General features: G+C 37.8%; 1 protein-coding gene across 1 annotated transcript in view; it reads left to right on the forward strand.

Annotated features, from left to right (window-relative positions):
- BCAT1 (branched chain amino acid transaminase 1) overlaps nucleotides 1-14627 on the forward strand; it is a 65878-nt gene extending 51251 nt beyond the window's left edge. Inside the window, exons 8-11 of the mRNA XM_021690677.1 lie at nucleotides 1231-1316; nucleotides 4560-4700; nucleotides 6790-6864; nucleotides 14491-14627. Of these exons, the coding sequence (XP_021546352.1) occupies nucleotides 1231-1316; nucleotides 4560-4700; nucleotides 6790-6864; nucleotides 14491-14532 (344 nt within the window). The 3' untranslated portion in view covers nucleotides 14533-14627. The remainder of the gene's footprint in view (nucleotides 1-1230; nucleotides 1317-4559; nucleotides 4701-6789; nucleotides 6865-14490) is intronic.
- Nucleotides 14628-15604: the final 977 nt, after the last annotated feature.

Below are 15604 nucleotides of genomic sequence, written 5' to 3' on the forward strand. Positions count from 1 at the left end.
CTTCTCCCTCTGACCCTCCTCCCTCTCATGCTCTCTGTATCTCATTCTCTCTGTCTCAAATAAATAAATAAATTAAAAAAAAAAAAGAAAGTCATTTATGTTTAGAGAGCCTCTGTTTTTTTCTGAAAAGTAAGGATTGTATGAGGTGATTTCTGAAATCCTTTTCAGCTGCTTAAAATGGCTTGGGGGAGCTTAAAGATACCAGCGTGATTTCTACAGTTCTTGCTACCTGGTGATCCTTTCAAGCATACCTTGTTTATTGCTCCGCAAACACATGATAAGCAACACGTCTGTTACAGTGTTCAGCGTCTTTATAAAGTGATGATTTAAGGCTTAAATTTCTCCCTAGATTTAGCCTCCTGGATGCCAGATGTGGGGAGGAGAAGGGGATGTTGAGTACTAGAGACTTTTCCTGTAAGGAGGGCTGGTGTGGTTGTCGGATCACGCTGACTCTTGTAGACAGATCATCATACTGGCCCTTGTGTTGGTTAGGAATGCGTGTGATAATTCTCATAGTAGACCAGTGTCTCGGCCTTGGCTCTCCATAAATCACCCATGGAATTTTGTTTTGATTCTTTGGATTTCTTTTTTTCTTCTTTCTTTTTTCTTTGTTAGCCACATACATGCTTGAGCTTACCCTGAGCCCGTTAACATTGGAATTGCAGAGGGTGAAGTCAGTATCCCCATATTTGATGTGGATACTCCTCCAGGTTTGGAAATCATTATAGATAGGTATATCTACAAAGGGTGGTGTAGAAGCAGTGACCACCCTGAATAGGCAAACATACTTCCTGAGGCTGGGTTCCTCCACAGGATTCTTAGATGTTTTGGTAATGACCAGTGTTCCTGCATCCGGTCTATCTACATGATTCTAATTACTAACCAGTGTTAGTCCACGGAGGTAAATTTTGACTTCAGAGGGTTCCTCTTACTGTTTGTTAGTGGAACATCATCTCAGTTTTTACTAGGTAAAGATAAATTGAGGATGATTTGATGAAGGGCTTTATTTCCTTTTTCTTCTTTCTCCTCCTCCTCCTTCTTCTTCCTTTTTTAATAAAGAGTTACTTGAAGTGTGAATTGATTTGGGAAGTTAGATAATGCAGAACAGTAACATCATCTTCATGTTTATTACTAGCAAAGTTTCGAGAAACAGTTTTTAAAAATAGCTGTTAATATAAGGCATGGCTACTGTAGTTAAAGTTTGAAAATATTCCAATTTCTAATTGACAGAAGAAGAGCTGGCAACTCCTCCACTAGATGGCATCATCCTTCCAGGAGTGACAAGGCAGAGCATCCTGGACCTGGCACACAAGTGGGTGGGTGCCTTTGACACGAACAACTTTATAAGCATGAAACAGAAAGTAGTCGAAATAAACCTGGCTTCGTGTTAAAATAATATTCTGTGGTTCCATCCAGTGTTTTCTAATCTTTAAATCCTGACTTGAGTGGAAATAGCTCTTCCAGAAGGACTGTCTTGGCAACCCCACTAAATAAGTATTGTTTATAGGAAGGGCAGAGAGAAAACAGTTTGGCGAGTTATCCTAGTGAGGAAGTATTCCAGTACTAATCTCACGCTCTTTACCAGGGGTCTCCTACCAACTCACCTGGTTTTGTTTTGTTTTTTTTTTTTTTTAAGATTTTATTCATTTATTTGACAGAGAGAGACACAGCGAGAGAGAGAACACAAGCAGGGGGAGTGGGAGAGGGAGAAGCAGGCTTCCCGCTGAGCAGGGAGCCTGATGCGGGGCTCAATCCCAGGACCCTGGGATCATGACCCTAGCTGAAGGCAGACGCTTAACGACTGAGCCACCCAGGTGCCCCCCAACTCACCTGGTTTATACTTCATGTGCTACCATTTCGCCCGTCCTGAACTTTTCCAATCTAAGTGTGGTGTTTCCAATTGGCAGTGATTTGTAGTTCTTCCTTTCCTCTATTTATTCCAGCGTAACCATGCTAGTCAGAGAAATTAAAGAATTTTACTGACATATAAATGTTTGCTAACATCACATTATTAGTTTGGCTGCCTTTTTTCTCCCTCCTTCCTGCCCCCTGTCCTCCCCAATTCACATACATGCTTATTTTAAAGTCAAAACACTCAGGCAAATGTAGTTGTTTTCGGTAGAGTTTCTGATCCATGTGACACGGGCAAGCATGTTAAACCATTTGGGATTGAAATGACATTTATAACATACTCAAGACGAATGTTGGATGAGTTGGTTATCTGGCAAAGATTCTTGGATGGAACTTTTGACCCATGTGTTAAAATGGTCTCCAAGGGACATGAAAAGACTTTGAGCACACTGTGGTCAAACAGTATTAATGGGACAAATGTTTAGAAACGCACATATTATCTAGGAGAGGACTAGCATAGTTTCTCTGGAAAAGGCTTTGGAAATAAAGGAAATGTGCTATAAATAATTTTACAAAACCCTGAAGTAGACAAGACCCAACTGCCACATGCTGGCTGGCACATTGGGCATGACATTTACAAACTGTTGGTATAATTTCAAACAGCTTGCCCTGTCCTAAATATGTTTGCAGTTGGAAAGATGTATTTTCGAAGCTCAGTAATTTTTGTTTTATTAAAGAAAAAAATCAACCAAGTACAGAAGGTTTGATGACAAGTTGCAAGTGGAAATGCTTTCCCACACTAATGATTTGCTAGCTTGAAAAATAGGTTATTATGGAGGAAGTTTTTCCTTGACTCCTTAGCTGTAATTTATTTTAAAAGCTATTTTAAAACAGTGAGATATAAATGCCAAGAGGCATGTGGGGGGTTACCATTACTTGCCAGACAGGGGAAATTGTCCAAAGATAAGTAAGGGTGAGTAGAGTAAAAACAATTCTGTTTATTTACAAGAGATTTTTTTTTTTTCTTTTCCAGAACACAGAGCTCATCTTGTTTTCAGTTAACTTGGCTGATTTTCTGGAATTTTATTTACTTATTTATTTATTTATTTATTTACCTTTGAACAACATAATTGCAATTACAGGCTGAGATAAATTGAAACTTGCAAAAAGCCATATTTCTATTGTAGGCATATTTCCCTACCCTTCCAAATCATACTTACAGCATGATGCTTTCTTCTTCTAGTGTTTTAAATCTTGCCAAGGGCTGTGATTTTCATTTTTATCTATTGTGGATTTGTAAGTTTTAAAAAATACTCTCATCTTAATTTAAAAAAAAAGGCAACAAAGAATGGATAGTTTTTTTTTAAATAATATGAGACAGACTTTGAACTTTAACCATTAACATAAAAGAATGAGAATGAAACAGATTGAAGAATGAGTATTAAACAGGTTGTTTAAGCAGATAGCTTAAAAACATCAATTATTTTTTCATTTCCTATCTTCAAGCAAATAAGTTCAAATGGTTCAGCAGAAGTCGATGAGGTTATACCAGTAATTCAGTGATGAAATCTGACCTAGTGTGATACTAAAGAGAAGGAAGAGGATTTCTGCTATAAAGTCAACTGAATCAGTGAATTTAGGAAGAAAAGAAAGATACAGTGCAATTTCTCAAAGTCCAAATATATTTTCAATGTTTTAAAATAATGAAATATTTCAGATAGTGAAACTCAGTCTATGTTTTCCCTCCATGAAAAACCTAGTAGAGGAGGAAATTTGGAGCCAGTCAGATCAGACCTGAGTTCAAGTTCAGTTTCTGCCATTTAACTAGCTGTGTGGATTTAGGGATGTCACTTAGCCTCCCTTTGAACCTTAATTTCCTCATCCGTGAAATGGGGATGATAATATCCACCTTAAAAGTGAGAGAACTTGGCATGCAGTGGGTGCTCAATAAATGGTAGCTATAATTATTAATATTATATGATATATTCTTTTATGATAAATAGGGTTCAAGACACTGTTAACATAGAGCATACCTTAATTAGCACTGGGGGTGCCTTATCTTGTGAGACCTCAGACTTGGCAACAAATAAAGGCTAAAAAAGCTGGCCTGTATGAAAATATACCATGTATTTTATAGTGATCGTCTTATTTTATATTCTCTGATCATCTCATTTAGAGATGCTAGACCTTATATGAGGAATTTGAGAAACAAGACAGAGGATCATAGGGGAAGGGAGGGAAAAATGAAACAAGATGAAACCAGACAGGGAGACAAACCATAAGAGACTCTTAATCTCAGGAAGCAAACTGAGGGTTGCTGGAGTGGACGGGGGTGGGAGGGATGGGGTGGCTGGGTGATGGACACTGGGGAGGGTATGTGCTATGGTGAGTTCTGTGAATTGTGTAAGACTGATGAATCACAGATCTATACCCCTGAAACAAATAATACCTTATATGTTAATTTAAAAAAATAAATAAAATAAAACAATAGAGATGCCGTGACCTCGAGTAGGTAGCTTAACACCTCGTGTGTTTACCCATAAGATGGTGGTGCTCTCCTCAGCTTTCCCTCAGAGGATAATTCTCATATTATTTGAGTTCAGTCAGAATGTAAAGTAAGAAGGTAAGTACTGCAGGGTTGTTTTTTTTTTTTTTGCATGCCTTTCCCTTGAAAATATTAATATTTTTATTTTTTGTATTCCAAACAGGGTGAATTTAAGGTGTCGGAGAGGTACCTCACCATGGACAACCTGACAACAGCCCTGGAGGGGAACCGGGTGAGGGAGCTGTTTGGCTCTGGTACAGCCTGCGTTGTTTGCCCAGTTTCTGATATACTGTACAAGGGTGAGGTAAGACTATTTCTTCACCTCCTGTCATTTCCAAGCATTTGCCTATAATTTAATTCTTCAAATGTGTAAATGAAATGCTAGTTGGACCCAAGATGCAAAGGATTTTTTTTTTTAAAAATATAACAGCAGTTTGTCCCAATGAACCTGTATTACCAGATTACTTACTCTCATCTTTCCAGTGATTTTGTGTAAGCTCCAATCTTGGGGGGAGTCAGCTTTGTCCTCGGACAAGTATCACATCTGCCTTATGTCAGTTTAGGGACTGGAGATGTGCCAGTAAGTTTCCACTCTTATTTCTTCCTACTAGCTCACTGAAAAGTTCTACAGGTAGTTAGCTTTCAGTTTCTGGTTTCCAAAAGGACTCCTAAACTACTGGAGTAGTAATGGCAAACAGCTGTGGGAAACTCAGTTGAATGATCAACTCCTGCATTTATTGTTATTATTATTGCTGCTGTCGTTATTATTCCTTAGACCATTTTATAAAAAAATTTTCATTTGGCAAAGTTGATACACCTGCTAAAATCCTCCAAAAGAAATTCAGTCATTTGGTTGGAAGAAATTTTCTTCTCCCAGTAAATTAATCTGATTTTATATGTGCTGTATTTCCATTCCCTGTGGGGGGCAGAGGGTTGTGGGTTTTTTGTTTTTTGTTTTTTGTTTTTTTTATTCATTCATTCATTTTTTTAAAGATTTTATTTATTTGAGAAAGAAACAGAGAGAGTGAGAGAGAGAGAGAACACGAGCAGGGTGAGGGACAGAGGGAGAAGCAGACTCCCTGCTGATCAGGGAGCCCAATGTGGGGCTTGAAACTGGGACCCCAGGATCATGACCTGAGCCAAAGGCAGACACTTAACCGACTGAGCCGCCCAGGTGCCCCTGAGCTCTGATATTTAACATCATTGTCTAACGTCATAGCTTAAAGGCATGTGGGTATAATTCTTACAATGTGAATTGGCTTAAATTAATCATATTAAATATAAATTTGATTGGTTTTTAAATTTAACATAATTATTTTTCCTCAGTAGTTTTCTTTTCTGATTTTAATGGTGGCTGCTTCATTGCTTGAAATTTTCAAACTTGATTGTAAGGAATGACTTTTGACCTGATTCCATCTAGAGATTGATCGTTTCGAAGGAGAAGAACTAAATTATTATGTATCAATACTTATACTGATTATAAAGCTACTGTTTCACATTTTATTATGGTAATATCTAGGTAAATGCATTATTGGTCCACTTTTTTAATTGACTAAAGTTGCCATTAGGTCAGATTTTTAAAGTCCAATTATTTCACCTCTAGAAATAAGAGGTTGATAAAGTCCAATGCATTTTTAATAGTCTTGTTTCACAGGGTATTCAGAGCTAACCGGTACATCTAATTATCCTGTTATCACAAAGAGTGTAAGAAGAAAAGTGACAGCATGGGCTATATCTGCTAAAATCAGACTATCAAAAGCCTGCAAGCCAGTGAGGCAGGAATGGGCATGACTCAAATGTAAATTAGGGGCATGAAATCTCTCAGCACCCAGTGTAACCATGCTATCCAGCATTGTGGAGGTTGTAGCCCCCGCAGGTCTGACTTTGAACAGACATAGGTTTAGTCGCCCCATTTGTGAAGGCATAGACTTGCTTTAATTTATGTTCCTGCAATGACTTGCTTTAATTTGTGGCAAAATGTTTTTGAGTTCTCATTCCCTGCCAGAAGGATTAGGTACAGAGGCCAATCGTTCATCCTGTAGATTCTCAGAATCCTGAAAGGTGTAAGATTCTTTATGTCTCGCCACTCTTTTCGGTTCCCATAACTTCTCTTTGGTTCCTCACATCAGCCTAAAGACTGACATATAAACCAGTTGTGCCCTCAAATCAGTTGGTAGACAAGAAACAATCTGTCATTGGCTAGTTTGTTTTTATTCAAATTCAGAATAGAAAAGAGTCTTTGGCATAGGGAGCTAGTATACATAATCAGGTTATCATAGTGCCATTCCTTATCTCCATGGAATTGCCTTGACACACTAGAATTGCTAAATGTCTTACTGTCACCATCTACATGGATATCCTCAAATTATACTGCATGTGGTTTTCTTTCGTAGACTATACACATCCCAACTATGGAGAATGGTCCGAAGCTTGCAAGTCGGATCTTGGACAAATTGACTGATATTCAGGTAAGGGCTTCTTTCTTTGAAAATGTCATCTTATTTCAATCAGAACTTAAAGTCAAATCATATTTCAGTGGAGAGAAGAGAGTAGTAAGCACTGCCATTTGGAGTTAACAAATTAAATTTATAGAATAAAGCACAGAAGAAAACTATTACCTGTGATTTCAATGCTGAAATATAACCATTGTTAATTTTTGATGTCTCAACTTTTGATATTTTGTGTTTATATACTTTTCGATAATTTTTTCTAATAGGGTCATACATGATTTTGTTACCTGCTTTTTTTTTCACCTCATAAATCATTTGCTCTTTCATATCAATAAATTTCTTAATTCCATGTAATTGGATCCCATTATATGGATGCACCACAACTTTAAAAGAGGTATTATTATTGAACATCTATGCTGTTGGCAATTTTTTAACTGTTATGTACAGTGCAATCTTTGATTATTTCCTTATGATAAGTTCGTGAGATGGTTAACTGTTGGGTCAAAGAGTGTGCATACCTATTTTTTTTTTTTATACTGTTAACCTTGTTCTGCTTATGTTTTCCTGAGCAACAGTTTACAGTAGTGTCTCATCAGGCAGTTAAGCCTATTTCTAGGCAGGCATATCAAGTACCAGGTATTGAATGCTGGGTCATATAAAAGAGACTGTTCTGTAATTTGCAAACACCTTACAAGTTGTTGAAAGTTTTTGTTGAGCCCAGATATCATCATTACCACTCACTGAACACAGCCAGCGGAAGCTGAGATTCATACTGAAATGTGAAATAAAGTCTGATAGTTTGGGTGATAGCCAACAGTGCCAGGTCTAAAAGCTAAAAAAGTTGGTTGGCAAAGCAGCAGCCCCCTCCAGAGTGACTGAGGTCCTAGGATAGTGATAAAAATGGTATTTTTGGAAGACTTACCCAGCAACATTTATGCAAAATTAGTAATATTAAAAGGTAAGAATGATTGTGGTTTTTGAATCAATGAACTATCGATCTTCCCCTCTTCAGTGAAGGCTTTCTATAAAGGAATCTTCCATAAACAAAATAAAGGAATTTCTTAATATTAGAAGACATATAATTTACTGAGTTGTTTTGTACATAGAAACAATTTGGAATAAATTAAGTAAAACTTTAATGAAAAATATTGGGATGTTTTAGTCATCTTAATTTTTTTTTACAGTTATCTGAGTAAATCTGATGAAAGTAGTAAGTTATTAGTGTTTTGGTCAAATAAAAAGCGTAAATAGAACAAAAATATATAATTGGCTAGATTATGAAAGCCTTTATCCAAAAGAGAAGTTGAAAGATTTTTAAGGGGAAGGGGGTATGTCGTTATTGTGATAAGAAAAGATCACTTTGGAAAAATTTCTGGAACAAGTTGTACAGAAGAGAGAAGAGAATGTTTCATTCTATTGAAAGTCAATACACAAAACAAGAGATTTCAGAGTCACCTCTTAGAGATTAGATAAAATAAGAAAATTTATACTTAATTTGATTTGGTTGTAAAGGATTAGAAGAAAAGGAATAGAAGTTGACTAGGCTGAGGGGAAAAATCAAACTGTATTAAATTTGAATCGGAAGAAAGATCTAAGTAGAGGTGTTTGATGGACATAATCATCATCTTAGCTTTGGCTAAGACTGGCAAAAGCAGAAATGCGTGTCATCCCCAGGGAGATAGTGACAAAATATATGCATCAGAACCCTAAAGTATAAATAGAAGAGAAGCCCAAAGACGTATTTTCGGGGCAAGGTGGCAAGCCAATGCAAAAGTTCTCAGAGCGTTTTTAAAGTAAGATTAGGACTGCAAGGAATGTTTTTGACTAATTCATTCAATAAATATGTGTGTGGAGCACAAACAGTATGCAAGAAGCTGTTCTAGGTGCTGGTGATATAATAGTGATAAAAGGGATAAAAAAATTAGAGATGTCAAAGCTATAGAAAGACAAAATAAATATTCAACTTAAATGTGAGACCACATGAATATGTTTAAAAATAAAAGATATATATGAAGCAGAGAATGAGAAGAAACAATATTCTTGTCTTACCTGTATATAGTCTCTATAGTGCCTAAGCTAAGAAGAAATTAATAATTTCTCTTTTTACCCTAGGTAGTAAAGTATAATGGTAGTAACACTGAAAATTAGTGATACATTCGGAGCTCCCTAGGAACAAGGAAACAAAGGGATAGTCACAGGATACATGGTTCTGAATTAAACCACAAACCAGAAGGACCAACTCCCCTCCAAATTGTTAAGTAACAAAGGACCATCCATTCAGAATCTAAGACCACATCCTTTTCCAATTATTTTATGCCTGTGGGCATGGAACCTAAAGTTTCAAAATTACTCTCTTACAAGATGGCAAATTGGTGCTGTCAACGAAGCTATGGGTGTCTGTTTCTCTCCAAGAAAAATAACTTAAACGATTGTTGAGGAGGAAAGCATAGAATTGCGTCATGTTTTACGTTTGATCTCTTTGACATTACATAGAAACATGGATATTTCCTACAAAGTGCTCTGGTAAATTGAAGAAGAGGAAAGAGACAACAACCAAAAAACCCTCAAGATTCTTGCCACTGTGACCTGGGGGGGGAGATTCCTTCTTAACCACAGATTTGCTTTTCATTTAACTTGTGTATTTCTGTATCTGAGTAAGAACCTCTGAGGTTAAGCATTCATTCCGTTTGGCTAATTTTCCATATAATTCCATGGGTTTTAGATTGCCTTACAAATACCTCTTAGGAGGGGAGCATTTCAAATGACAGTCTCTTTTTTTCTTTTTTTAAGCCACAAACAAAAACACGTTTATGTTACTTAACCAAACTGAAACTTGGAGAACATTGGCCATATTGCCAATGTTTCTTTTCTCTTCCATTCCTCTTTGCTAATCTGATTACTCACCATCATATTAACCTATGTGCCTGCCATTTGGGGTCTTCTCTGTTCTCCAATATGCTCTGCTCTCTGTTGCTTCTTCCTGCCTTTCTGTACCTTTTACAGTTTTCCCACTTGAGAAGTTATTGGTTGTCCTTCAAGGCACGCCTCCTTGAGGAACCTTTAAAATCTCTTTTGAACAACATCCCTTTCCCCCAGTACAAACACCTATTCATTCATTCAAATGCTAGTTCTTCCTCCAGCTTCCATAGCACCTGGAATGATCACATATGGCCTTTAAATTGTATTTAGTCACACACTTGTCTTTGTTCCAGGTTGTTTGAATGTAAGGATTGTTTTATTCCCTTCTCGTAACCCCAATATTCAGTGCAGGGCCTGGGCTATAGTACGTACTCAGTGATGTTTCTTGCATAAATGAAAAAGGAATGAATAAGTGAGGGATATACCAGGCAAATACTGAAGAACAGAAACGTGTTGCTCTTGTATATTAACACATTCTGAGGAGAGGTGGGAGGAAGGTCTTGAATAACGTCAAATTATTTGGCAAGAAAACTTTCAGAGGACCTGATTTTTCACTTAAAAAAAAAGTGAAATACACATACCAAGACTGCTATCAGGATCAGATAAAAGCTGGAATCCAGGCCTCAGATATCAGGACAGTATGTTTGTGTAAGTAGCAGTGCTGCTGTTGAGGTTTTAGAAAGTGGGAAGTAGTGATTGCAGAGACTTGAGAGGTCCTGAGTAGGTTAGGGAAAGGAAATCCCAGTGAGCTAGGAGCAGGATCTGTACTGATTGCAGGCCACCAGATGGAATTTCTTTCAAAAATCTGTTTTCCCCACTAGTGGCTACAGCTTTGTGAGAATAAATGACCATTAGTGGTCTTGCATTTTTCTTGTTTTCAGTGGAACCGCTTGATGGCTTTTAGTTACATAAGTTAAAGAGCCCCACCACTTTCCCCTGCTGATGTCCTGAGTTATCCTTCTCTTTGTGTGCATACCAAGTGAACATTGCCAGATTGTCTTGATGACACAGTCCCTTGACCAACTTCCCAGCCCCTCCTTGTTCCCTAATACACACTTCTCCACATTACAGGATTACAGAGCTTTGCAGGCCATTGAATAGGATTTAGAACAAGAATAACAAATTGTTACCTGGTGGGCAGCACTGATTATATTTTTATTGGCATCATAGAGAGTAAATACATGACACGTAGATTGCCTTTTATGTTGCTAAGGTCTTTCTGCTGAAGGTAAAAGGCATTTTAGCAAAGGCCATGTAAAATTATTTGCCATATGTGCATTGAATGGGAAGTAATGAACTTGTCATTATTCATGTTTTGGTGTAGCGTTCTTCCTGGAATTCATGAAAAGTGAAATTTCTGTACATCACACTGTTAGGCTCAGAGTATCACACCACTGGCTCAGTCTGATCTGCCATGTTGCTTTAACTTCGTCTTTGATTCCAGTGAACAACATCAAGTCAATGTGACTTAGAGTGCACCTGCCAAATGCTGAAGGTGTGGGCCTGCTGCTGTGGTTTTGTAATCACCCTGACGATGGGATAAGGACAGCCTCGCCCAGGCAGACATTGTTCTTTCCCCTCCTCTGGACACCTGCTCCTGAGGAAAGAAGATAATTTCTATTTCTACTAAAATCTGTCATCTCTGCTTTTGAATTATTTTGCTTTGAAAAATTAAATCGAATTATCTATCATCCAAATGAAAAGTTTGATTGCTAACTGCCTAGGTGTGGGTATTATAAATGACCTGTATTATCACATCTCTTGGATGCATCTCAGAATGCTATAATTTTACAGAAAAGCATAAATTACAGGATGTGAGGGGTAAATCTTAATATATGTTATGCAGGTTCTTAGATGGCCTATGACTGTCATTGTAACCAAAATTGATTTTTGACTGTTTATAAAACTAAAACAACTAATTGGAAGCAAATTTACTTTAACTGATGAGATTCAAGATGAAATTACGGTGGGCGTGAATCACAATAATGTAGATCTGCTAACATGTCAGTGTGATGACACTCAATTGTTATTAATGGCATAAGTGTCTAATGTATTAATGGGAATCCAGGCATGAGAAATAAAACACATATTTTGATCTTAGCTTAAGTCATGTTGGCACCATACATAAATCAAGCAGAATTGGGGAATGTTTTATCCAGCATTCATCATGAATCAACAACTGTAGTTATAGTGGGAAGCCACACTCTTTAGACAACTCTTTCTGGTATGGATTCAGCAAGTCACTTATAGTCATTGGGCTTCCTTCATTCTCCTTTTTCTATAAACCGGAAGGTCGTAAGTAGACCCCGTCTTGGCTTCCAGTATTTTTTAACCAATTTTGATAGATTCTGCTCTCTGAGGTCTTTAAAGCTCTTTAAGAGGAACACAGCACATGGACAGTGTAACATAGGAGAAATGGCATCAAACAGAGGCAAGAGCTCTGGGCTTATGATTAAGAGTTTTCTAGAGCCTTAATGTCCTTATATGTAAAATGAGAAGCTTGGCTTAAAAAGTTCATTGCTCTTCACACTTGATTTTTTAAAAAAAAATTTTTTTTTTTTAAGATTTTATTTATTTGAGAGAGAGAGAGAGCACAAGCAGGGGAAATGACAGGCAGAGGGAGAGGGAGAAGCAGGCCTCACAATGAACAGGGGGCCCGATGCGGGGCTCGATCCCAGGACCCCGGGATCATGACCTGAGCCGAAGGAAGACGCTTAACCGACTGAGCCACCCTGGCGCCCCTTGATTATTTTTTTTTTTAAGATTTTATTTTTATTTATTTGTGAGAGAGGAAAGTGTTGAATGTGAGTGGAAGAGGAGCAGAGGGAGAGGGAAACACAGACTCCCGCACCGAGCACAGAGCCTGACGTGGGGTTCAATCCCACAACCCTGAGCTCATGACCTGAGCCGAAATCAAGAGTCAGATGCTTAACTGACTGAGTCACCCAGGCACCCCACACTTGATTTTGAAGGAGCAGAACTTTCTACAAAAGAAATCTTTCCTGGAATCTCAATATACAAAACCAATCAAAGTGGAATTGTTCTGAAATAAAAATCCAGAGCCCCACTATTTGACTCATCCCCTGCATTTTATTTATTTTTAAAGGTTTCACTTTCAAGTTATCTCTATAACCAACATGCGGCTTACGACCCTGAGATCAAGAATCACATGCTCTACTGACTGAGCTAGGCGCCCCGAATCCCCTACATTTTAGATGATCATTAAAGTTCTTTCCAATTTGGAACTTTGTATGTTTTGTATGAATTTCAACTGAAGTTCTATTAAGACTGAAAGGGGGACATCATCTGAGTGATTTAGGCAAGCACATGGTGGCAGACATAATGGCATGCTGCTCTGGGTGGTAGGGGAGATATGTTCCAAGTCTGTCTCCACACACATGGCTATGTGAACACGTGGCAGGAATTCCAGATAGTAGCAAAGAACATGTAATTTGGTGTGAGAGAGACCCTTGGCTAGAGTCTGGGCTCTACCATTTACTAATTGCCTGAGTAAGTTTTTTAATCTCCCTAATAGAGTTTTCTCATCCATAAAGTGAGATTGATAGTGGCAGCTACTATCTGGGGTTACCATGAGGATAAATGTAGTAATGAGTCTGTAAAGCACTTGGCACCATGGCCTTAACATGCAGTACTTGCTCAAAGAGTGAGAGCTCATTTACACACAGAGATGTTTGTTGAATGAATGAATGAATGAATGAATGAATGAATCAAACTAGCTTTCCACTTCTGACATCTGGAATATCTTTATTTCATTTAATTCAGTTTTAAGTATGAAAATTCTGGTTGGTAAAAGTGAATCACTTGATGCAAATAAATTCTGATTATGATGTAATTCCATAACTTTTGAAAGAATAAGAGAAATTGGGATGCTAACATCACAGAACAACTTTAATTTAGAGAACAGAGTTGCTGTTCAGAGCCACAGGGCTTGTCCATTTAATATTTTTGTCCACAAACACAAAACACTCTTGAGAAGGGGGCTGTGAGAGCAGTGACTCTCAACCTTAACGTCACAATCACCCAGAAGTGTTGGCTGAGGCGTGGTTGCCTGGACCCATCCCCAGACTTTCCTGATTCAGTGAAGTCTGAGCTAGGGCTTGAGAATTTGTACTTTTTTTTTTAAATGTTTTTTATTTATTTATTCATGAAAGTCAGAGAGAGAGAGAGAGAGGCAGAGTCAGAGGGAGAAGCAGGCTCCCCGCCTAGCAGGGAGCCCGATGTGGGACTCAATCCCAGAACCCTGGGATCATGACCTGAGCCGAAGGCAGATGCTTAACCATCTGAGCCACCCAGGTGCCCCGAGAATTTGCACTTGAAACAAGTTGCCTAGTGATGCGGATGCTCCTGGTCTGGGGGATACACTTTGAACATTACTTCTTTAGAGTAAAGATGACAATAATTAAATTTAACTCAGTTACTTTATTTGGACAGCAGAAGCTAAATACAGAATGGCAATAAAAAGGCAGTACTTCGACCTATACCAGCTATAAATTTGAGTTCAACCATAATTATGAAATTTGTGATTCTTTCCAGGTATTTGATTCTTTCTCTCTAATCATATTTTTAATGGGAATATGCTTTTAATGTTCAAAACAGGAGCATACCTTTTGTACAATGTTGGTTGTATTGCTGAGTTTAGAAGCGATTCCTCCACTGTTAGCTTTTGCACTTAAATATGTTTTCTTGCTTTTTTTTTTGTTGTAGTACGGAAGAGAAGAGAGCGACTGGACAATCATAGTGTCCTGAATGGAAAATACAGGATATCACCTGTGTGCTGTTGAGACAGACCGTTGCAGTTGAATTATGATAGATTTCTTTAGCTACCTGTTTTTAGTTGTGCATAATGTAGTTTGTATTACCAGTGTTACCGGGGTGATTGTTTCTTCGTGCCAGAGAAAATGAATTGCAATCAAGTGCTATTTTGTAAACTTGGTAGTAGAAGCTTACTTTACCTTCTCTTGGAAAGATGATCACGTAAGCCATATAGCATAGAATTTTCCTCAATAATCTTAGTGCCTCCCTTAATACTTTACTCAGATACAGAAGTGTTTGTTTATTCCTTAGCTTAAGTTATAGTCTCCTCAACCAAATGAGTTTGTGTTTGAAAACTGATCTGAGTAAATGTCATAGGTAACATTTCCTGTGATGTATCTTCATCTTCAGAAAATAGTTGGGTTTTGTTTTGGTTTTTTATAATTAAGACTTTGAAAAACTGGTTTTTTTCCCTTTTCTTTTTTTTTTTTTTTTTTGCAGCCCCTCCTCCCCCCCCACCCCATGTCCATCTTAAGGTAAATCTCTCCCCTTCTGCTTGATGTTGTCACGGTCTGCTCCAAGTTCTCCTTGTGCATCAGCAAGACCTGTGCACATTTCCACCATTGTCCTTTCTGCAGTGTATTGTAATTGGCGGTTTGCCAGGCTCTAATACAAGACTGAGGGTCTTGTGCCTTAGACATCTTTGTAGCCCCCTGCCTGGCACATAACAGATACTCATTAAATAATGAATGACCATTTAGCTTCTATAGAAGTGTACCACCTTTGTTTCTATATTATGAAACCTCTTTATTAGAATTTGTGGTTGATTCTGACATTGTGCACATGTACCTCATATTGTCTTTATTTTCCAGGGACTGCTAAGTCATTAGAGATACTCAAAGGCATAGCTTGTTGGAGGGATTATTTTGTATTTAAAGACTGTCTTGGAATTGAAATAACAGCTCTAGTGAGGTCGTGATATCATACCAACCAAATGGAAATGACATTTGTTAAGTGTTAAATACAAAATAAATCCTCATATCTAGCTTTTTGGTAGAAAGCAAAG

This window comes from Neomonachus schauinslandi, chromosome 5, assembly GCF_002201575.2.
Source record: "Neomonachus schauinslandi chromosome 5, ASM220157v2, whole genome shotgun sequence".
NCBI lineage: Eukaryota > Metazoa > Chordata > Mammalia > Carnivora > Phocidae > Neomonachus > Neomonachus schauinslandi.